Genomic DNA, 24,881 nt, shown 5'->3' on the forward strand with positions numbered 1-24,881 from the left:
GCAAATATTAAATATTAAATCAAGGATTAAAGATATTAATGCCTCTATTTAATTATATCCCCAAATCTACAAACTGTCAATTTATAAAGATCGTTGGATTTCTTGAGTTTGGGCCATTGCCAAAAGCATCATAACATATTTTATGGCCATCACTTGGATACCAGCTAGTAAATGCTGGCTTTAAAAAAGATCTATTAATTCTTGGCCTTTGAGTCACTTTTTCTTTGCAAGAAAGAAAGACTGCAAAAGGTGCTTTTATGTCACAATTCAATCTCTTTAAACATTGGGCTATAGTAATACTCTGAACATTATATTTCCATTGTAGTAATATAATACTTCCAGGACTGTATATGCCTACCCCCCACCCCCACCCCACCCGAAAAATTAAAAGTATAGTCCTAAAAGGTTTTAAATTTTATCATTGAATGTTAACATGATAGAAGTGAACTATTAACATGTGAACAGGCAATAATTATGTCAGCTTCACTGAATTTTAATCATTTGGTAATTTGCTTAATAATTTCAGTAACTGTTTACATTAGTTCTGTGATGTTTTTATGTCTTTATTTTTATGTTGTACTTTATCTGATTTGCCTTAGATCAATTAACATTAACATTGATCACCAACTATAATAAAATATATTTATTATTTGATCAAATTAATATCAATTAAATGTATATTTAATTTAACATTTGAGGTAAGGCCATAGCATTCCTCTCAACCCAGAAACTTTATGATCCTTGTCAAAGAGTAACAAAAGTTAGCATTTTTTTTTCAATTTACTGCAGAAACTATAAATGTTAACATCATATTCCCAAAATCTCCATTTCTATTCTTAAATTTTTTTTCTCTGCTTATCTTCTCCAAAAATTCTCCATTCTTAAGAACTCTAAATTTCAGTTGCTCAATACTTTTTTTAAAAGTTCTCCATTTTTCTCCTTAATTGACTTTCAGTGGTTTCTTAAATCCTATCTTCTAAACGCAAGAGACAGTGTATTAGTTACAGGTAGTCCCTGCTTAATGTCTATTCATTCAGAGAATGCTCCAAATTAGGATCACATTGAGCAAAGGGATTTAGGACAAGTGCTCAAAGTTCCACTATTGCAATGCCCCTCACAGACACATGAACAAAATTTGGATCCATTTGGTCCTACCTGCATTTATGACCTATCTGCTAAGTCAGCTGCCCCCAACAACTAGCCTACTCACTGCTGCCATGTACCACTATATAGCCAGAGGTTTGAACAACCTTTTTCCATACCAGAGCTTCTCTCAAACCAACATAGACTTGATTCATCTAGCTCACTACATTCTACTATACTAGATCAGAACAGCTCTCAAATGTTACGTGCAATCTTCTAGATATAATACTTGATGATTGATGGATTGACTGAAATACCAATCACTTTCCAAGTTTCTCAGCTTGTGCTCCACCATTAGACTATAGATTTTCCATGTAGATCTGCTACACAAGGAGGTACAATGGCGCTTAGCAGCATGGCTGGCCCTGCAAATGGCATCTTCCTTGCTCTTTTCATATGTCATTTTTAAAAACATCCATATTACCAAAACGTCTCCATTGTGCTTTTGATATAAAACCAGAGGGACTGAAACTAGATTGTACATTCTCAGATTACCAAGCAGTATGTTTAAAAGTATGCTGAAAATGCTATCAAATACTTTTTAAAAATGATCTGTTTTCCCACAATTTAATTTAACATATGAGCCTGCTGGCTTTGCACATATTTACAAATGAACTAAGTTGGCTTCTTGCAAATATACGCTAACTCAACATCAGTCCAATTTCCTCCTCCCTTCAGATTGGCCCATTTTCATTTTCAACATAAAATCAATTGGAAGAGAAACCTGAAAGACCAAATTAGAGACAGATCATCATGGAGCAAATCTATGTTGCTAAAGGTCAACACTGACTTGATAGCACATAATCAGTTATCAATCGATCAATCAATGTAACATAAAAATATAATTAGCCACAATGAAGTACTTGCAAATATTTTAAATGGAGAGTCCTATTTAGCTACACAGATACTGTACATCTATATTTATCTATTTATCTATACTGAAAAATCTTACCTATATTAATTGCCTGATAGCAAATAGTTGCCACAATGGCTTATATCACCATGAACAAAGCCAAGTAATACTGTGTAGGTACAGTCAAAAAGTTAAAGGCTGCACATATGGCAATCGGTTTTAAACCAGTAGAGAAAAATTCATTTTAATATATACTGTAATTGGGCAGTATATACAATCCACCCTTTAAATGCGGCAGAATAAAAAGATATTTGCTTTACTCCAAAGGGAGATTGCAATAGAAATCAGGGAGATCTCTGAAAGAAATCTTTTTCTATAATGGAGAGGATGAGTAGAGGTACCTCCAACAAGGCAACTCACCTCTTTTACAGTTAATCACATTTGAGCAGTTAACTTGATTGCATGTGTTAAATTTTCATTGCTAACCATATCAAAAGAGTAAGAATACTAAAAACAGGAGTGGAACCTCATATAAGTCAAGCTGCTCAATGGGATGATCAGTTTTCTGTAAGAAGGAAAGGCAGGGCAGGGCAGGGCAAGGTAAGGCAGGCATGAAGGGAGGGAGGGAGGGAGGGAGGGAGGGAGGGAGGAAGGAAGGAAGGAAGGAAGAAAGAAAGAAGGAAGGAAAGAAAGAAAGAAAGAAAGACAGAAAGAAAGAAAGAAAGAAAGAAAGAAAGAAAGAAAGAAAGTTAGTTAGTTTTGAAAATATATTGTTGGAAAAGTAATCCCTCTCTCTCAAACAACAAGAAAGATCTATGACCAAAACAGCTCCTTGGTGCATGACTGTAGATTTTATAATATATGTCACCCTATAGCTATGGGGATGCCAGTATGTACATATATATAAACATACACATAAACTCTACATATAAACTGAACACACAAAAACGGTTTTTGTTCATTTTAGTCATTTATTCAAACCAGATTTTAGATGTTATTTATTTTCATGAGTTTTAGACAAGATCTTTTTAGCACATTACAGAATCCCGGAGGGGCTTCCTGTATTAAAGACAAAGTCCAGTACTGTAAATGCTAAGTATAGTAAAGGAGTGTTTTGAAAAATATTGCCAAACATATTTGAATATGCAGCAATCAGGCCAAGAAATCTTTATGTTGGAAGCTAAGAGCAAAACTGGCAGTTTGGTTTCTTATCTGGCTCATTTGTTTTCAAGTCTGTGCTACTTTGTGACAACATGACCTAGGCTGGCTTTACATGACAAAAATTTAAAACCCAAATTCTGTATACTTTTTGCATATATCCCATCCCATTACTGTCACGACATTTAGTAATCATACATTTCTAACAAAATTATTTAGTCTTTCAGTTTAAATTCTGCAAATGCCTATCTAGATGTTTCGTCCAACAGCCCAAAATAAGTACATTAAAAATAATGTGGCTAGAAGGGAGGATTCTGGATTTTGTTTTGTTTTCAAAGTAGTTCCAGTTCATTTTATTCCAAGAGAACAGCTTCCCAAAAGCATTTTGCAGTGTAAGTGAATACAGATCGCTATGGGAACATTAACCATTTTAGATGAGGTGTTAGAAGCCAACAAAGTTTTAGACCTACAACATTCTTATTTCCTAAATCTGCTAAAAAAAAGAAAAAATAGAATTTCTTTAGGGCTGAAATACATGGGAAAGTATCTTAAACTAGCTTATTGGTACTCCGTTTTTAAAAACTGTAACCATTGATGTGCTGAATTCTAATAGTCTGCAAAAAGTGCATTAAAACTTCATTTAGTGCTTGATCTTACAAAGTAATTTTTTTCCAGAATATGAAGAATATATCAGGCAATAATCATGAAATACACAGACTCATTGTGTGGTCCTTAATGAAACTACATCTATGCTTAGGGAAATAAGGAAGAAAGTTTGTGGATGGATTCCTCAAAGGCCCCAGTGCTCTTGAACATCTTCATAAATGATCTAGATGTGAGGATTGAAGGGGCACACATCAAGTTTTCAAATGACACACATAGGGGGAACGGCTTACACTATGGAAGATAAACTCAAGATTCAGAAGGATCTTGAAGGACTTGAGCATTGGGCCCTAATCAACAAGATGTAGTTCAGTGGTCAGAAAAGTAAGGTACAGGATAGCTGGTACCTGGCTCAACAATAGTGCCTATGAGAGGGATCTACAGTAGGTGTCCTGGTAGACCACTGCTTAAACATGAGTCAGCAGTATGCTGCATCTGGCAAAATAGTCAATATAGCCTTGGGATGCATAAACAGAGAGACATGAAGCAACGTTTGAAATACTTTGTCCAGTCCTGGTCACAATAAATACAATAAAAATGCTGAGGCCCTAGAAACAGTGCAGAGAAGAACAACAAAGTTGACAAGGGTTCTGGAGGCTACATCCTATGAAAAACAGATAATTAGTGGAGAGTTTTTCAATACTTGAAAGATACTACAGGAAAGAGGGCATCAGTTTATTCTCCACAGCACCTGAGGATAGGAGAAGCAATGGGTTGAAGGTCTTCAGAGTGAGATCTAACCTGGAAATAAGGAGGGATTTAACATCAGGGAGAACTATTAAGCAACGGAACAGCATGACTCCCAGATTTTGGGATGTGTCATCATTGGAAGTTTTCAAGAAAAGATTGGACAACCATTTGTCCAAGATGGTCTGAAGATCCTGACTTGGGCATGGAGTCGGACTAGAAGACCTCAAAGGTCCCTTCCAACCCTATGCTTCAATGATTCTGTAAAGCTTTTTCTTCCTCCAAACAAATACACATTACATTGTAGCCTCACATTTAAGAGGAACAGGTTGATATGGTTTAGCTGCTCAAAATCAAAATCTGGGTTAAGATCTAGATTGTTTTATATCAGTTGGTTTGAAAGTTAAGGGGAGACTTTTAGATGCATTCTTTTACATTTCTTCATTTTCACCAGGTTTTATTTGCACAGTTTTATAGTAATCCTATAAGGGAGGAATCCTAAAAGAAGGATTCACTGGAGAAGAGCCTAATGTTGGGAATGATTGAAGGCAAAAGGAAAAGGGGACGACAGAGAATGAGGTGGCTGGATGGAGTCACCAAAGCAGTAGGTGTGAACTTGAATGGCCTCCAGGGGATGGTAGAGGACAGAAAGGCCTGGAGCAACATTGTCCATGGGGTTGTGATGGGTGGGACACAACTTTGCAACTAACAACAACATAGTGATCTTGGTTTTTCTTCTGAAATTGTGACTGCAAATTACTACAGCTCTGGTCAGCAGCATTAGCCATTCTTTATTTACCTTCACTAGGTTTGAAGTAATAAGATGTCATTCATTCTTTTAAAAGCAGTTAACAAAGCTGAAATTATTGATCTCACCTATCTCTTGTGCCAATTAACTTGAAAATCTGCAGAGAAGGCTTAAATGCTCTTCATTTTTTAATGCTATCTATGTTTCCATTATCCTAAAAATTCCCTACAAGTTTCACATCTATTCCTTGCTTATAACTGTGCTGCTTGTAACCCCCTTTCTTAAACACATTCAATTATATTGCAGTTCTCTTTCTGGAAATGCCTTTATAACCTAACCTAATTCCTCTTTATCGAGTATCAGTTTCTAAGATGATTAGATATCATTAGATATCATTCCAATTTGTGCACAAGTGTGAAATCACAAGGATTATATACCTTATTATTATTATTATTATTATATACCTTATTATTATTTGCTGTATTATTTGCTGTAAGACAAATAAATACAATCACCTGAAAAAGAAAATCACATATTTTTAAAAAATGATTGAATATGATTTTCTAGTAATTCTTCTCACATAATCATCTAATATTGGTCCAATGTTTTTAATTAATTCATCTTTTTATTCTGTTTAAAAAAATAATATTTCATCAATACTCATGGAATTCTACTATCCATTTGATTTTCATATAATAACCGCTCTTGTTGGCCATTAGAAAGTGCCATCAGACAAATAAGAAATCAACTCTTAATCATTACAACATTTAAAGGTCTGTTAAACTTTCATGTTATTCTCTTTAGATGAGCGGTGGTGGTGAAGTGGTTAGAATGCAGTACTGCAGCTACTTCCACTGCCTGCTGACCACCTGCAGTTTAGCAGTTTGAGTCTCACCAGGCTCAAAGCTGACTCAGCCTTCCATCCTTCTGAGGTGGGTAAAATGAGGACCCAGATGGTTGGGGGCAATAGGCTGACTCTGTAAACTGCTTAGAGAGGGCTTTAAAGCACTGTGAAGCGGTATATAAGTCTAAATGCTATTACTTTAAATAAGTAGGCCACAATAGAGCTACATAGGAATTGCCCAAACCTTGGAGGTGAGCTCTCCAAAGTTGTTACAAATCATAATTTTTAATCTGACAGAACAAGATAGAGAGTAAATTATAGTTCATTGTAACTAAAAGTAATCATAAATTAAATCAAATTAAGCATGATTTTTGCCCTCCTGTAATGGAATGTGACAACAACTTTGGAAGATGGGGAGAAGAGATGCTTCTAAGAAACTATCAAACAAAAGGAGGAGGAGCCAACCATCGAGTAACAGGCAGAGGAAGAAACTTAGAAAAATTCCGCCCTAATTTATCAGGTAGTAAAAAGACACAGCTTGTACTTTCAGACTTATCAGATTCTGTTACAGTAGCCTTACAATAAAGTGGAATTAGTTCATCTTGTTGTGTTTCCTGTTTGATGTACTTGGGAGACTGATGCTTGACTGACTGTTTTTATATATAGTTCTCCACACACACACAAAAAGTCAATATGAGGTTGAAAAGAAAAGGTTTCAGAACTGTTCTTAAAAAAATAATTCCATAATTTTTAATATTTGCTGTATTGGTAAAGTATTGTTAAATAAATGAATTAACTTATTATCATTGCCCCTGAAGTACTACTGAGTCTGCCGAACTAAAAAACCCTTTTGTTCGATTACCAATAGTTATTTTAAAGTTTAACTCAGACTAATCATTTTTAAAATAAATATACTATACAGCAGGTAAGGTTATGAGGCATTTCATTAAAATAAAATATTGCTGTGCTTCGGTGATACATCTGCACATGATGTATTTTTGGAGCCAATCAGGTAACGTGAGGCTTTTCCGGGGTTCTGGAGCTCTACTTATAAACCATCTGGTCTGGTTTTATAGCACTGAAACTGCCGTTTTAACTGCATACAGAAAAATAACTTTGGAACATTCTGATTTCACAAAATGTATCTGCTCCACTTTGAGCATTCGTCATAAATTGATTTTATTATATTTTATCTACTCCCTTAAGGCTGCAAGCAATACAGATACACAGGAAAAGGGGTTTGGATTCCACACTCATCTGCTGCAACAGAATGACACAGATTTATTATGAGGCGACTTTATTTTTAATTAAGATGGCTCAATTTCATGTAGCAATTTCATTTTTTGTAAAATCCTAAATTCTGATTAAAAGTTGCCAGAAGAGGAGATAAGTTCTTTAAAAAAAAATAGAGAGAGAAGGGGACTTTTGCAAACAGGGATCAAATGTTAACCAGGTCCCGATAAAAAATCACCCATTAGTTTATCATTCCAGAAGTAGTTCTTAGAAGTCATGTATTACAAGGGTTTGAGGAACTGTGGCTTACTGGGTTGCAAAAACAGTGAAATCTTACAATCCTCATTCAATAGTGCCATCTAGTGAACCTATATAATTGCAGTCTTACCATGACTATCAGCTGCTCTAGGCATGATTATTTACACTTAGATCAATTTAACCTTTGCCTCCAAGGAAGTAAAAAAGGCTCACTGGACATCCACTGAGTAAGAAAAGATGGATTTTAATTGATTTAAAACCATAATCCAAGCTACTGGGAGGACCCTAAAAGGCAAATCCATGTCTTGAAATACAACCCAAGTCATACCATCTGTTTATATATGTCTATGTGAATGTATTAAATGTTTCATGATGAATTTATTTTTTCACCAACCAGTTATTTCCTGATCCAAATCTTCAAGAGGCTCTTGCTGCTCCTCTTATAATTAAGACAGAAAAAATAAACAGAAAAGGAAAAAAGATATTTGGGGAAGGAGAAGGAAAAACAGTCACATAGCTGCTAAACCTAGAATGGTAAATGGTAATGACACACCTTTAGGCTACGTTCCTAATCCTAAACACACATAAAGAGCAAATTATTGTGGGGCTGGGGAGAAATAATGTTGGCATATCTTCTTGCACATTCCAACATTACCACTTCGTGCTGGCCAAGGCCAAAAATGTGCAATGTGAAAATCGTGATATTACTAAATGCACCCACCCGTCTCACATTAGCAATATGGGATAAATTAACTATGCCTGATCCATGGCTGGTATGGTTGACTGGCCTATATTAGATTAACCACAGTAATAGAATGACTTTGGATCCAGTGGATTCAAAATAAACAGATCTCTTCCTAGAACATCCCATTTATTGATTCTTCATCAATATATTCGTCCCTGGCAGCAATTGGGGTACCTCTATAATGAAAGCCCCATTTCTAGAAGTGTTATTTTTTACAGGTCAAAAAACAGTGCAAATAATTCATATCCTAATCGTCTCTCCACCACCATACTAGTAAATAATTCCCATTATGTATATTTATTTCTAAATAAGTGTATCTCTATTGGTAGTTTAAATCTTTTTCTTTTACTTAATTTCCAGCTTTTCTATTGCTACCAAGATGGCCAGTACTCTGAATGCAATAATATACAGTATAAAGCCCATAAAAAGCATTATTAATCCTACTAAAAAGCTTAAGATAGAAATAGCAATAGCACTTAGACTTATATATCGCTTCTTAGTGTTTTATAGCACTCTCTAAACAGTTTACAGAGTCAGCATATTGCCCCCAACAATCTGGGTCCTCATTTTACCAACCTTGGAAAGATGGAACCTTGAGCCAGTGAGCATCAAACTCCAGTGTGTGGGCAGATTTATCCTGCAAGACTGCATTCTAACCATTGAGCCACCATGGAACATAACAATGTAATAGAAAACGTTTGTAAAATGTATTTTCCTATTTTGAAGGTATTTTCCCATTTATCTAGGATAAAACATGCAAAACCCAAACCTCAGATGTGATGTCTTCAGGAATATTCCCACTAAGATGCAAGCAAATGTCAGCATAAATCTCTGCAGATACTACTCACCTGATCCAAATATTTCCCCATTGCGTTTTACAATTGAGATTATATACTGTAAAACTAAGCTTCAACTGGGTAGGTTGTATTTCTGTATTAGTGCTGAATCTCAAGAAGAAAATCAGCAGGAGGTACATTAAAAACAGCAACAATATGATACTGAATCATCATATTGCATGTGTTTGGCAATTATATAACTTCTTAAGGTTTTACTTTTTTAAAAAAAAATCCAAGAACCTGAAGTACTTGGATATAATGCAATCAGTACTATATTATCCATACAGGATTATAAATTTGTCTACTTAAATGTTAACAGAACAGTATTTTAAAGAATTAGAGATTTTTATTAATTAAGGAAAAGGGGGGAAGACATTTATACATACATGCACACATGCATAAATAATGAATGTTTTTAGATAAGAACCTAACTACCTCTATTTTATTCACTTAACTATTCACTAAGGCTGCATTACTATTACTATTAGTCTTCTCAACATTCCTAGCACCCATCTCCTCCCACTTATGACTGCAAGACTAACTTTGTTGCTTGCATCCTTACAATTTATATTAATATTGTTTCCTGATTCCTTGTTTGCACCTCATGACTATCTTTAAGTGTTGTACCTTATGAATCTTGATGAATGAATCTTGTCTTTTCTGTGTACATTGAGAGCCTATGCACCAAAGACAAATTCCTTGTGTGTTCAATCACAGTTGGCCATCAAAGAATTCTATTCTATTCTGTTTTCCATTTCTCACATCTACAGACAATAACTGAAAACTCACCTATTCAGACAATATAATATTGCAAAATATAAAATGGCAACCAAACTACCAAAATATAACCCCCACTAAACTAGCCACTAATGCCTTGGGGAAGAGCCAGATCTTAATGGATTTTCCTGAAAGCAACAAAATACAAGAGTTATATGGGGGGGAGGGATGAAAGTAATCATTCCATAGAACAAGTACAACCATTGAAAAGGTAGGCTTTCTAGCTTCCATAAGATGACAAGTTTTGAAAGAAGGAACCTGGAACAGGCTCTCCCTCTGGGAGAATATCAGGTAGAGAGATGTTCTTGGAAAAAGTCTATGACATGAAAGGCTTTAGAGATCATAACCAGCACCTTGAATCATATTTGGCGGCCTTTTGAGAGCCAGTCAGTGGTGGGATTCAGCCAGTTCGCACCTATTCAGGACAACCAGTTATTAACTTTCTAAGCAGTTTGGAGAACTGGTAGTTGGAAGAAATCTCAATTTGTTTTTTCCCCCCACTTTACAGGGCTAATCCTGTAAGAGAAAGCAGGAAGGAGACATTCTGGTATTGTTTCTAGCCTAATCTTTATTGCCCTACTTAAAGAAACTGCCTCTCTGGTTGACTCATTACATTGTAACAGCTAAGGCGAAGCACCCATCGATGTGAGTGATGTTGAGTTGGCCACACCCACCCAGTCACATGACCACCAAGCCACATCTAATTAGTTGGTCATTAGGGGCAGAGAACCGGTTGTTAAATTATTTGAATCCCACCACTGGAACCAGTGCATCTCTCACAGTAGCCATATTATGGGTGCATAGGGAACCGCACCCATAACTATCCATGCCACTGTATTTTGGATCAAGTAAAGCTTCCAGGTGGTTTTCAGCCCCATGTAGATTGCATTGCAACAATCCAATCAGGAAGATACCACAATGTGATTGACCATATGCCGGGCCCCTCAATCCATGAATGGGTACAACTGGCATGACATAACATTTCCATTTCCCTGTACTAGCCCAAAGTCAACAGATGACTTTGCGTAGGAAGGTTTCCTTCAGTGATGGTATTCAGCCGGGTCAGGCTGGTTCAGACCAGTTCAGGCAAACCGATAGTGGCGACCTGCAGGTGGGCCTGCCCACCTGCCCTGGCTATGCCCTATGCTGTCCCATTTAGCCACATTTTCTAAGCTGCACGCATGCATGCAATAGCAGTAGACTTATATACCGCTTCATAGGCCTTTCAGGCCTCTCTAAGCGGTTTACAGAGAGTCAGCATATTGCCCCCAACAATCTGGGTCCTCATTTTACCCACCTCGGAAGGATGGAAGGCTGAGTCAACCCTGAGCCGGTGAGATTTGAACCGCTGACCTGCTGATCTAGCAGTAGCCTGCAGTGCTGCATTTAACCACTGCGTCACCTGCAGCCTGCAGTGCTGCATTTAACCACTGCGCCATGCAAGCTGCACACACTCTCACATTTTCGGCGTGTGGCGATCCGGTGGTAAGATTACGTGAAACCCACCTCTGGTTTCCTTTCTATGTAAAAATATAAATATTTCCTTGCATAGAACTTCAATTTAAACTAGGAAAGGAAGCTTGGTTCTGCTAGGGGTATGTTGTTTGTGTTTCAAAATAATGTACTGCAGATTTTTCATTAGGAAAGACTCCACCAATTTTTCGTTGTTTTTGCCAACAATGAATTTAGCACAGCCATGGCTTCCTGCTGTTTTTATTACTTGGAAAGTACCACTTTGAGGAAGCTAGAATGAAACTGGCAACAAAACTGCCCACTTCCCATTCCACTCAGTAACAGAAAGACTAGCAACCCCACATCCAAAAATAGTATGGCTACCAGGGCAATGGATGAAAGATGGAACAAGAATGAAGCAAAAGTGAAGGCTTCTCCAACCAAACATCAGTGAGCTGTGCAGTTTTGACAGGAGTTGCTAGTCTTACAGAGCACCTCTGTACCAGTGAGCTGTCACTTAGACAGCATTAACGATGGCTGTCCCTTTTCAGCCAACTGTCCATATATGTCAAAGCCCATCCAGGACAGTGATAATCTTATTTTGTCTGATAAAACTAGGTGAGAAATAGCCCAACTTCTGTCCTTAAACTGGTCTGCAATAAATCTACAAGTACAGAATAATTTGCCAGCCTTGTTAGAGCCCAGTTGGGCTAGCAGAAACTTTGTTGGCCTAGTTAATGAAGTCACATATGCTCTCCTAAGAAATGGACATGTCAGGCCTCCTAAGATATGTCATTATGCTGTATATTTCGGAGTATAAGACAAACCTTTTCCCCAAAAAAATAGAGAGTGAAAAACTGGGTGTGTCTTATACACTGAATATAGCATTTTTGACCTCCTGAAACCCCACCTCCTTTCAAAAATGGATGTGCATAGGCTTTGGGAGGCCTGCAAAGGGTTCTTGGGAGCTGGGGAGGGCAAAAACAAGCAGAAAAATGGGGCATTTTAACCTGTTTCTGCTCCCCACTCAGGCCCCAGGAGCATTCCACAAACCTCCCAAAGCATATGCATGCCCCCCCCTTTTTTTGCAAAAGAACAGGGGTGTTTTTCCACAAAAAATGAGGCATACAGAGGATTTGGGAGGCCTGCAGAGTGCAACACCTTTTTTTAAAAAAATTACCTCTACAAAATCTTGGTGCGTCCTATACTCTGGTGCATATGGTAATTATCATCACTGAATCTAGATTGGGAAGGCAGGGAATGGTGGTTTTTACCTGTTGTCTAAGAATGCTATGCCCCCAGGGACAGTGTGAATGATGTGATGAGTTTTATCTTCTGCTGGGGAAGAATTGGGCTCCACTTGCCTTCATTATTTAAGTTAAAATGCTGTGATAAGCATCCCACACAGCCAGTAGGTCCATGCAGCCCTCATCTCCTTTTGCACTCACTTGCAGCATAATTTCCTGGCACCTTTTGACATGGGTTTAAATAAAATAGGTTATTAGTTTTAATTTCCTATAATTAAAAAAAGATGAATAGAAGAAAACTACATTGGGGGAGTTAATGCTAATAACTTGTCTTTCTGTAGCTGGGCAGAAAATTAAAGCAGTCTAAATATGAAGACTATTGGGTGCCATTTTCCACATCAGTCCCGCCACCATCGCCCTTTTGTTATAAAGGCACAGTACATTTTCAGTTATTTAATTTACTTACTTGTAAGTAAGTTACCATAAAGAGTCAAGAGAAAGGCACTTGTATCATGCTGTGCTTCAGGTAGCAAAAAAAGCTTGCCCTGCCTTTGGGCCTAATATTTTGGCTGTGGTAGTGCTTGAGGCAGCAAAAATGCCTTCAGCCAGCCTTAAATATAATTACTGTTTTCAGGAATATAATTGGAGTGAATCTATGTTTTCCTGTCTGGGGTCTGTGCCAAGATTATGAAAGCTTCCTCCTCCACACCTACGAATTCGGTCCAAAATATTGTATTTTAATTTATACACAGAATTTTAATAAAATACAATCGCCTTTTTGATAGGGTGGTATTCATAGCATGCACGAACACATATATATACACAAAGAGAGAAATGTTACATACCCACATATTGAGCTCATGCAGTTATATTTATACCATATCTGCATATATTCAAGCACAATTCACAGTTTGTGAGCTTTTCTAAAAGAAGTCAAAATGAACCTAATAAAGAGGCTGGTGTTGGAGTGGTTGCTAATCTGTATAACTAACTTCTCAAAGGGATGGAGAAAGAAATGCTTGGGGTTGATAAAAGGTTTCCTTAGTAAATTATAACTGGCTCCAATGAAAGGCATTTACAATAAACACAAATGTCTGCAAAGCATCTGTTTCACAGAAGAAATGTTACTCTGTGAATAAGTTCTAAAAACTTTGCCATAAATAATTCATGTCAGTAGTTCAAGTTCTATTATCAGTCCCCATCCTTCAGTTGGTTATTTGCAGACAGAGAAGCAAAGTTTTTTTCTGGTTTAAGTTGTCCAGCATTTGAAACAGTTACTTGTATAATTATACACTTACATATATCACCACCCTATTTTTCAGTTTAACAAAGCAACTTTGATAGAAGCCTGGGTTAAAAACTGCACATAATGATGACATCATATTCTGCTTTTAGGGAAAACGCATTAAATGTATACTCGGTTTGTGAGAGTATATGTATACATAAAACACTTAGTGGAACTTTACACTTTATTAGAGATGTATCAACTAAAGAGAAGATTTTAACAGCAGTAATAAAAAAATATTTTAAAAAATCCTTAAGGTACTTAGAGTAAAGCATGTGAGGTCACTACATTTAAGAAGTAATAATAAGCATCTGTGCTAGATATCCACATGATTAATAAAGAATGGTATGTTTTTTTTAAATCACGTGTGACAAAATTTGAAAGTAAAAGTCAGGAAGCCTTCATTTTGAAACAGGAAAGTTAATTAAATGTATTATATTATTTAATATAATAACAATAAAATATAGTTATAAAATATAATTTGCTGTGTACTAATATGGAAATCTGAGTTGAAGTATAGACCCATACTGGCCATCATAAAGTTGAAACAGCATGATTAATACACTGCCTATGTACAAGTACAATGTTATTTATGAAGTGATTTTAAACTTTATTTTAGAACACCTTTCCCATTTTGGGTCAAAATACTGTAGCCTCCAATTTTCAGTATATTAGCAGTGCTGACTTCTGAGAGCAGTTTGTTATGGGGGGCATTACAATTTCACCTATTCAACTCATAAATCACATCCCCAAATTCTTTTAAGGCAGTTTGAAAAAAACAGATACAAAAAAATAACTTGTTATAAACATTGGAAAATGTGTATTGGAAAAACTACCTTTAATCACAAATGTTGCCCAAATACAAAAGTCTACAAGTTGCTCAAAGTATAATTTTAGATGAATATGTTTTCTTTGTGAACCGTCCAGTCATTTATTTAATAGAATAAGTAAATAAATTTTAATTTACACAATTTAAAACCAACGTAGGTTCTTTTGCCTACATTTTCTTTTTACTAATAATCCATGCTTACCAAGGGTAATTGGAGCGAGGAATCTGTCGCTATGCGATATATTCATAAAGTATTATATCACTGCACCACCTGCAACAACAGAGCTGGCTGTCCTAATGGTCGTTGTTTGGTAAATCCTTCACAGTCACAGTGTCCGGCATTCCCATGTTCAACATATGCAACCTCCTGCCAGCTTCCCAATGACTTTGCTTATGGAACACTGGCAGGGAAAGCCACCAATGGCAGTTGTGGTACTGCAGAACACTGTGGCATCTTCATTGCAAGCCACTTGCTGAATGTTCAGATCATGATTAAGTGACCTTGGGGATGTTGTAATAGTGTAACAGCCACAGCTAAAAGGACCAGTCATAAGTATGCCTTGTTTGCCACTATTGCAACTTTGGACAGTCGCTGAGCAAGTCAATGTTAAAAGAGGATTACTATCTGGAACAGATGCAAGATGTCCAGTAACAACCAGAACTTTACAAAGGCTTTTGCCGATGCTTTGAATTGTCTGAAGGCTTGGAAAGTAAACATTTTAAGAAGAGTGGGAAAAAGTTACTGTCCAGGTGTTCACACATTTCCTCCCTAAATCATACAGTTAGTGTAAACTTTGTTAAGAGATTTTACAGAGATTATAAGAATACTAATGCTGCGGTTTCTGGTTACTCCAAATCTAATTCTATTTGGATCCACTGATCTATAAGAGAAAGTTTGGGAATCCTGGTTTTGAAATAGCTGGTTGCTAATCATGTGTAAACTTTGCTTGTTCTTTTGCTATTTTATTGTCAAAGGACTAAACATGTTCTACTCATTTTGGGAAAAGCTAAATATTTGAGTGTATCCAGAATAACAGAGTTGGAAGGGATCTTGAAGATCTTCTAGTCCAAGCCCCTTCTTAGGCAGGAAACCCTATACACGACAATTTTTTTTTAGAATAGAATAGAGCTGGAAGGGATCTTGGAAGTCTTCTAGTCCAGCCCCCTGCTCAAGCAGGAGAACCTATACCATCTCAGACAAGTGACTGTCCAGTCTCTTCTTAAAAACCTCCAGTGATGGAGCATCCATGATTTCTTGAGACAAGCTGTTCCACTGATCAATTGTTCTGTCAGGAAATTTCTCCTTAATTCTAGGTTGATTCTCTCCTTGATTAATTTCCTTCTATTGCTTCTTGCCCTGCCTTCAGGTGTTTTGAAGAATAGGTTGAATCCGCCTTCTTTGTGGCAACTCCACAAAGTAGTATTGAAACACTGCTATTATGTCACCCCAGTCATCATTCTTTTCATTGAACTAAACATACTCAATCCCAGCAACCATTCTTTGTATGTTTTAGTCTCCCGTTCCGTAATCATCTTTGTTGCTCTTCTCTGTACTCTTTCTAGAGTCTTAACATCTTTTTTACATTGTGGCAACCAAAATTGGATGCAGTATTCTAAGTGTGGTATTACCAAGGCATTATACAGTGGTATTAACACTTTGTGTGATCTTGATTCTATTCCTCTGTTAATGCATCCTAGGGCTATGTTGTCTTTTTTGGCAGCTTCAGCACACTATTGGCTCATATCATTAAGTATCCTCTTATAATGCATATTATTAATAATATGAATATAATGCATATTATTAAGTATTATTAAGTATCTGTTGAACATACAAAGCACAATAACACAAGGTATTTGTAAATAATCTTTGCTCATAGTCAGGCAGTATAAAAATATCTTGCAATGAAAACTGTAGGAAGGAAAGCTGCAATTCAAATAAGAATGCTTTCACTATTAACATTTGTTCAGGGATAACAAAAGCTACCTTCAATGACTACATTTGGAGACAAATTCTGCACTATCTGTCTTTATGAAAGGAATAAGTATTTTTTAAACAAAACACACTCCATTTTACTTCATTTTTCTCAGAGGTGTCAGCCTTCACATCAAGAAATTCATCTACATGCATTTATTTGCAAACATCAAAATGGGCCTCATGCAGTCTGATTACTTTTTGCTCTGAATAAAGGAAGTTTTTTAATGTTTTCCAAAAAACCATTGCTTATTCTATGTTTTATCCCATAGCTTAATCACAGAGGTATCCTATTAAAGCTAAAAAATAATTGTGAAGACAACTGGAAACTTTAATAGTAAATCTATTGCAATTTCCTAATAAGTATGCAAAATTGACCATTGTATCCTGTTAAAATCTGACTATCCCATATACAGTACATGCATTTCAATGTCTCCTCATTAGCTGACATAAACACAGAAAAAGAAAAGAAAGGTACAATCCATAGTGACTTTATTGTACATTGTCTGAGATCACTTGTATAGATTCACATCCAGTCAAGCTGCCGTAATAAGCTACAAAAGGCAGAATTGATTAAAAATGGCCCCAAAGCTAGAAAAAGACTGACAGAAGTATTGACCCATCTCTGTGTAACATAAAGAACGAAATGTGCTATATTAGCCTGAAAGCTTCTTGTTCATCTCTTGTTTTGGCATGAAATATGCAGCTTGAATAGCTGAGACAGAATTCCAGGAGGTAGGAGTTACCTTCTTTTGGCATCTCTTCTTCACTATCACATCTGATTAATTCTTAGTAAGCTTTTGCTCCATTAAAGCTGGCAACTCTATAATTTCCCTAAAACCCACATTTCTACAAAAATGGTGCCAATGTTTATTATTTGCCCCAAATATACCTCAAAAACTTTACTGCAAAACATGCTACAAAGAATGATGCTTGGGCTGTAATCTGTACAATTGCTTTATGATTTAATCAAGATTAACTCTTCCTAGAAAAAAATAGTTTCAGGAAATTAGAATTCTAGGAATTAAGCACGTTAGCATAGGAATCATCAGATTAAAAATTGGATCAAAGGTCAGTTAAGGCAGGCATGCCCAGCTCTTGGCCTACAAGCCGTATGTGGCCTTGCACAGCTACTAATGTGCCCCACAAAATCATAAACCTTTAAAGAAAATTTGTAATTTATATACCTTAACTATAATGCATATTTTATATGCAGTCCAAGACAATTTCTCTTCATTTAGTGCATTGAAGGCAAGCTGAAAAGTTAGACACTCATGAGTTAAGGATTGTATGTATACTTCAATATGGCACATTCTAGCTGGAAGAGGAGGCATGTGTGAAAATGAGAGTGTTATTCTTAGATCTTCTTAGTCCAGTTGGGTCCACGTTTAACCCACGATCAACAGTGTGTATTCAACCCAGCCACTTTTTGGTGATCTTTAGACCCTCTTTTGGTTGTACTATTAAAAACCAGCAGCAGACCCTTAAGCAAGACCAATTTTTGTACGGTAATACAGTAAAAACAGTATTAAGCCTTGTATAGAAAAGCTGTTTTTCAGAAATGCAAAATTACCTAGTAATACAGAGCCAAAATTTCCCCCTTCAATAAATGTAAGATGCAACATTCAATTAACATGACAAGGATCCAGAATTCAGCTCTACTGCTGGCTGCTTTGCATAAACTATACGGAATGACTGGTAGGCCCTGTGTGAGGAAAGGAGTGTACTATGACATGCAGAGACATCCATTCCCCAAAGTAAACATCACTCATATAAAGTATAATAGTTTACAGTTAAGTTCCACAGAACTACTAGCCAGAAGTTAAAAATAGTGTTGTCGAAGCATGGGGATCACTTTCAAATGTTTACATTCTACTTGCCACTTGGGAAGTGGGTTGGAGAGGAAGACCACTTATAAAACTATTACAGAAAGTAAGATTGCAACCATCCTGTTTCCATTTGTTTTTTAGACTCTGCAAAAACCGCAGCGGAATTCTATTCAAAATGAGCACAGTTTCCTTACCTCTCTAAGATGGATGTTTTCCTTCTCTTTCTGGTCTAAGATCACTTCTAAATGATTAACCTGAGATTCCGCTTCTGCCATCCTCCGAGTTCTTTCGTTTTCATCATCCATTCCTTTGGATGGCAGCCCTTTGCTTTGCAACATTTCTAGAAGCTTCTTGATGGATTCATCTCTGGCATTCAGCGTCTGCTTTTGGGTCTCTATTCTCAGCTCCATTTCTTCCAAGGTTTTTCTCAAGAGAAACAACTCTTTTGCCTGCCTGTCATGCTCAGCTTGAAGCCTTCGGAAATTCTCCTCCGTCAATTCAATCGTAAAATGCTCAGCACCTCGGTTACCACTTTCTTGCTGAAGGAGATGGTTAAGGTCCCTCTGGGTTCGAAGTTCATCTTGGAGCGCCTGGATTGTTAGCTGAAGATGCTGCAATGAAAAAGAAACTTCTAAGTAAAGATTTGATTAAAGAAGTAACACTCCAAACATTAGTAAAATTTCTGGTGAGAATCTACACATGAGAGTGATAGTATTTGTTATGATGCTTCTTGGCTGCAGTTAGAAACCATAGAGAGAGAGATGAATGAAAAACACAAACAGTACAAATTACACATACTACCCAGAGTGAACCACAAACCTTATGACAAGGAGGTGAAAAGAGCAGTGTTAAAAATGTAAATGTTAAAGACTAGCATTCCATAACCAAACACTGTATCTAAAAAGCCTTAGAAATCAGGTTTGGTTGGGGTGTAGGAAGGAAGAGAAGCTTAGACATTTTCATACAGTGCAACTGTGCAAGTGATTAGTGCTAATCACGCCCGTATGAAAGTAAAGGGGTTAAACTGTTGGATGAGGTTGCTAATGAAAGCTATGAGCCACTTTATCAAGCAAGATTGTTGCAGCTACCGAGATAAGCATATCAAAATCACACATTAAGAAATGCTACATTTTGCAAACAAAACTGATTGCAAAAAGTGAACAAACCTTTGTTTTCCTGGCATCCAAAACCTGAACAGCATGAGAAATGGAAAAAAAATGAAGCAAAATCAACATAAAGTTTAAATGCAGGCCAAAGCGATTCAACCAAAAGAACTAAAACTCACTTAAAGCATCCCCAGCAGAAAACAAAAACAGTATTGGCTTATGCAGTAGCATTACAATTTCATAATATTAGCACATGCACCCGCCCCTTCATGCAATCAAAAATGCAGTTTTGCACACAGGACCAAAAGAACTTGAGTTGGATTCAAAGTCTCCAACTTGTATAACTCAAAAATCATCTCCAGCAGTGTTCTGCACATGCCCTTGACAATGCTAATGGATAAATCTGTAATCATCGTTCCTGATTTGTCTAACTGTGACAACTTGCAACAGACAGGGGCATCTGTGAGGATGGGGAATCAGAAAAGTCAAGATGGGGGAGTGACTGCACAGCTGAAGACCTCTCCCTTAAAGAAAAGCAGAGCTTTCAACTACAGAGCTACAACTGCCATCTTCACTTTTATCCCACCCCACAAATGTCCCATTTAGTGGTGAAAAAATGTTTTTGAATCTTATTTTGCTTTTCCATGCGGCATATTGTGTCTAGTATGCACAAGACACTTTTAGGATCCAGAATTGCAACTTTGGATTCAAGTTATAATTTATGCATTGACCAAATTATTTAGTCTTGGTACCAATCTTCATCTATATTAAATTCAATCTGGTATTTGTTCCTACAGTACCATCTCAAAATACATGTGTTGGGTTGAATGTTCTTCCTTCACAAAAAGAGCCGGCATGTCACATAATCATATTAAATACTGGCATATAAACACTGAACATCAATTAAAAAACAGGATTTATTTTCATGCTAGCTATGTTTCTAGACTTCGCAGTCTTGGATTGTATTTTACATACTGTATACAGTACTTATTGTTTAAAATTAACTTTCATGTTTAAGAATTGATTATACAAATTAGATTATATGATGAGGCTTTATACACTGAAGTGTAGTTTTGAAAAATGTGCATATGTGTTTATTGTCATCTACTGAATATATATTAGTCCCAGCTTAGACTTTGGAAGATCCCAAAACTCATGCAGTTCTATTATATTTTATTGCTGAACACTAAGGGTAGCAATTGCATCTGAAACCAAAGCTATTGTTAATTTGTTTAAAGATTAATATCTGCTGTTGCTTAATCAATTCCCAAAGCCAGCTGGCAATTACATAAAACCTTTCTGTTATTAGGAAAAATAAGGCAAGTACAGCAGAAATAAAAGGAACATCCTCTCCGCCTCCCAGCCATTATCTGGTTAAATGGCAGAACACAATTATAGACAAAATTACTAACAGAATTCCATTTCCAGAATGTACTACATTCTGTTTTTCACTATTAACCTTGGTTGAAAAAAATTCTAAACCAATCTGAGGGGTCCCTCAAAGAAGTATATATTCCTCCCATCAAGGTAGTTTGTTTTTCTGTACTCCGTCCCCTCTGTCCCCTCCATACATAAACACATACACAAAGATCCTTAGGATGACACTGAACATACTTAGGCATACATTAAATGATGCAACATGGTTTCCAAGTATCCAAAATAATTGATGAGACTAGTCACACAAAAAAATCTATTTTAGAGAAAAACAACTTAAGGAAACTAAAAGGTAAGTCATTTGACTGAGATGATGAATATAAGAACATAGAATAATAGTGTTGGAAGGGATCTTGGAGGTCTTCTAGTCCAATCCCACGTTCAAGCAAGAGAACCTGTATCATTCCAGACAAATGTTTGTTTACTATTTTCTTAAAAACCTCCAGTGATGGAACACCATAACTTCTAGAGATAAGCCTTTCTGTTTATAATTGTTTCCACTGTCAGGAAATTTCTCCTAGAGTGGATTTCTTTCTCCTGCCTGTGTTAGTTCTTATTCATTTAACATTCCAGGTTGGAAAGGGCGGGGGGACGGAAGTTAATAAATTTATTTACAGTATTTATTTATTAAATTTATATGCCATCCATATCGCTGTCAGGATATTCTGGGTGGCATACAACATCATACAAGCAAAAATGGAACCATTAGAATTTTAAAATATTGAATGTTAAAACTATGGCAGATGTAGGCTTTGATTGCAATGTTCAAAAGCATTCCTTCAAACTTTTTTAGTAACATTTCCTTCCTCATTTACACATTTATTCCCCACTCTGCCATTCCTGGCACATAGTATATGTATGCATAAGCTTCACTCTTAGCTTAGTTATCTATGGATATAGATTTTTTATATCCCTACATACCAGCATACACATAAATCCTTTCTAGAAAAATATAAGGGTGTACACACAAATGTTACATTTATTCAAAATAATTGTGGAGGGGGTGGATATTGTCCCAAATTAGCCATGAAGTGGAGGAAGTATGTTTTAACTTCACTGTTAAATTGAGTAACTGAATGATGAGTATGAACAATAAAAGTAAGTGGCTGAAGGAGACAAGAGAGAAGAAAAAGCTACTTCATTTCAAGAGGGACAGGGAGAGAGATAACTAATCTCACACCTTCTGACTTTTGCAAAGAAAATAACAGAAAGATGTAATAATACGAAGAAATCATTGAATGAGTTGTTTCAAGTAGTTGAGTTGAAGAATACTGACTTTACCTTCCACTTGTCAACTTTTCTCATTTAGAGGTTCACTTCATGGAGAGATCCCTCCATCCATGGAAAATTTCCATGCAAATCAGGACTCAAGAGGAGGTTGATGGACAAAGAGGCTCTCCACTGAAGCACTCAGCCTTAATACATGGAGAGGGATGGCAGAGAAAAGAGCATAACATGCTGGCTGAACAGCACTGCTCATGCTCAGCAAATCTATTCGGATTACAAACCATAGAACTCAATGGGTCTTTCTCAAGCAAATGTTGGAAGTTTTAGTTTAGCTAAAACCTATATGCCCTCAAATTTATTTGGATATATGTATGCTTACAAGGGCCCAGTGGCTAAGTTGCTGAGCTTGTCGATCAGAAAGATCGGCAGTTCGGCTGTTCGAATACCTAGTACCCTGTAACGGAATGAGCTCCCGTTACTTGTCCCAACTTCTGCCAACCTAGCAGTTCGAAAGCATGTAAAAATGCAAGTAGAAAAATAAGAATCACCTTTGGCAGGAAGGTAACAGCGTTCCATGCCCCTTCGGCGTTTAGTCATGGTGGCCACATGACAGCGGAGATGTCTTTAGACAGCACTGGCTCTTCAGCTTTAAAATGGAAATGATCATTGCCCCTAGAGTTGGGAACAACTAGCACATATGTGCAAGGGGAATCTTTACTTTAACTATGTTTACGAGAGTAATTATTCAACCAATGCTTTGAAAAGGGGAGGGGGCTAAATTAATTTTAGAGATGGAAAAAGTGCAGAGATGATTAAAGGCCTGGAGACTAAAACATAGAAAGAATGGTTGCAGGAAAGTGTAAGTAAACCTTTTTTTATTTTGCTTCTATTCAATCATGTTTGATATTCTCATTGGTGCCCAATGTAGTATTAGTATTCACAGCCTCTTGGTTTCTAATCTGATGTTTTAACCACTTCACCAATCTGGCTCTCTTGTCAATCTAAAGATCCATTTTTGCAGGAAAATAGAGAAACAAGACCATAATTCTACTTACAGCTCATTACAAAACAGCAATTTTATGGTAGCGCCAACAGGTCCTGGCAGATGAAGATTTCACAGTCTCGGTTAATCCCAGGATGCTAGGAATGGACTTCAAAGCAGTTCCTGTTTACTTCACTGAAGTTTCTCCTATTCATTATTATTTTTTTTATTGGCAACTGCATACAAGAGTTTCCCACTCATCACATATTTTCGGTTAGACTAAACAGCTCATTTTATTTTATTTTTTTACCTCATTCTTATTCGGTAAAATAATTCCTTTGGATCTCCTCCAAGGACTTCTCGGACATTTCTTACAACAAAGCTGCCAAGACCTGCTCGTACTACCTCAGACTTTGCTTAATTTTGTAACTATTTAGTTGTTTTTGAACTTCAGACATTGTGTTTGCATTTTACTACAATAGGGTTTCTTTTTTCTTTTGTAAATGAATTAACCCTCCCTCCTCCCACACACACACACTTTCTTTGTTCCAAGCAACATATGCATATATTAGATTTCTAAGGGATCTCCCTGCAAGATCAATAACATAATATGCAAAACCAGTACATTCATTTTCTTCTATGCCATATAACTGAAAATAGCTCTTGTTGAGGGTGGATGCTCCAAACTTGTGGGTTGGTTTTCAAACATTTGATTACCAGACTAAGTAATATCTTCAGCAGAATTTAGAGATTATCAGTGTTGTACATTCCTCTGAAGCTGTTACCTAGCCTGGTAACGAAATGTTTGACAACCAGCCCATAAGCTCGGAGAACAAACCTCTACCCTCATCCTATCCTCGAGCTACAGATATTCACCACTATCGCACTGTCCCTGTGGCCCAGCTGCAAAATAAGGGATTATTCAGCAAGCATGGTTTCTTCCTCCTCATAAAACAATACTGGAAAAAGCAGAAGCAAAAGGCAAAAAATCCATGTCTCTCTCTCTCTCCCTCCCTCCCTCTCTGTCTCTCTCCATCTCCCTTGCCCTCTCTCTCTCTCCCTCCCGCTCCTTCTCCCTCCCTCTCCCTCTCTTCCTCTCTCTCTCTCTCCCTCCCTTCCCCCCTCTCCCTCCCCCTTCCCCCCTCCTTCCCTCTTGTTAAACATAGATCTTGAAATACTTCTCACTCTTTTTATTCTCTCTTAGAAAGAAACTCCCTTATTTGGACAAAAAGTGTTATAACCACCTTTTCTTATTGGGATCAGCTTTCCACTTTTATTGGGTTTTTAGGGAAGTGCTAAAAAGTGATCCCTTCTTTCACCCAAGTGCAGTTCCAGGAACTACTATATTTCCTGTCTTTCACAGTACTCTTTTATTCCTGCTATACATGTATCCAATGTGTCAGTGTTTGTGTGGCCTAGAGCAGTCCCTGCAGTTTTCTTGGCAAGATTTTTCAGAAGTGGATTGCCATTGCCTGTTTTGTAGGACTGAAAGAGACTGGCCCAAAGTCACCAGTTAGCTTCATGCCTAAGGTCGGACTAAAACTCACAATGCCTGATTTCTAGTCCAGTGTCT

The 24,881-nt window shown here is 36.9% G+C and overlaps 1 protein-coding gene across 2 annotated transcripts in view; it reads right to left on the reverse strand.

Moving 5' to 3' along the window:
• ERC2 (ELKS/RAB6-interacting/CAST family member 2) overlaps window positions 1–24,881 on the reverse strand; it is a 439,036-nt gene that overhangs the window by 332,925 nt on the left and 81,230 nt on the right. For both annotated transcript variants that reach the window (XM_032211271.1, XM_032211270.1), the window contains exon 2: window positions 18,754–19,170. In XM_032211271.1, coding sequence (XP_032067162.1) covers window positions 18,754–19,170 — 417 coding nt within the window. The remainder of the gene's footprint in view (window positions 1–18,753; window positions 19,171–24,881) is intronic.

This window comes from Thamnophis elegans, chromosome 2, assembly GCF_009769535.1.
Source record: "Thamnophis elegans isolate rThaEle1 chromosome 2, rThaEle1.pri, whole genome shotgun sequence".
Classification (NCBI taxonomy): domain Eukaryota; kingdom Metazoa; phylum Chordata; class Lepidosauria; order Squamata; family Colubridae; genus Thamnophis; species Thamnophis elegans.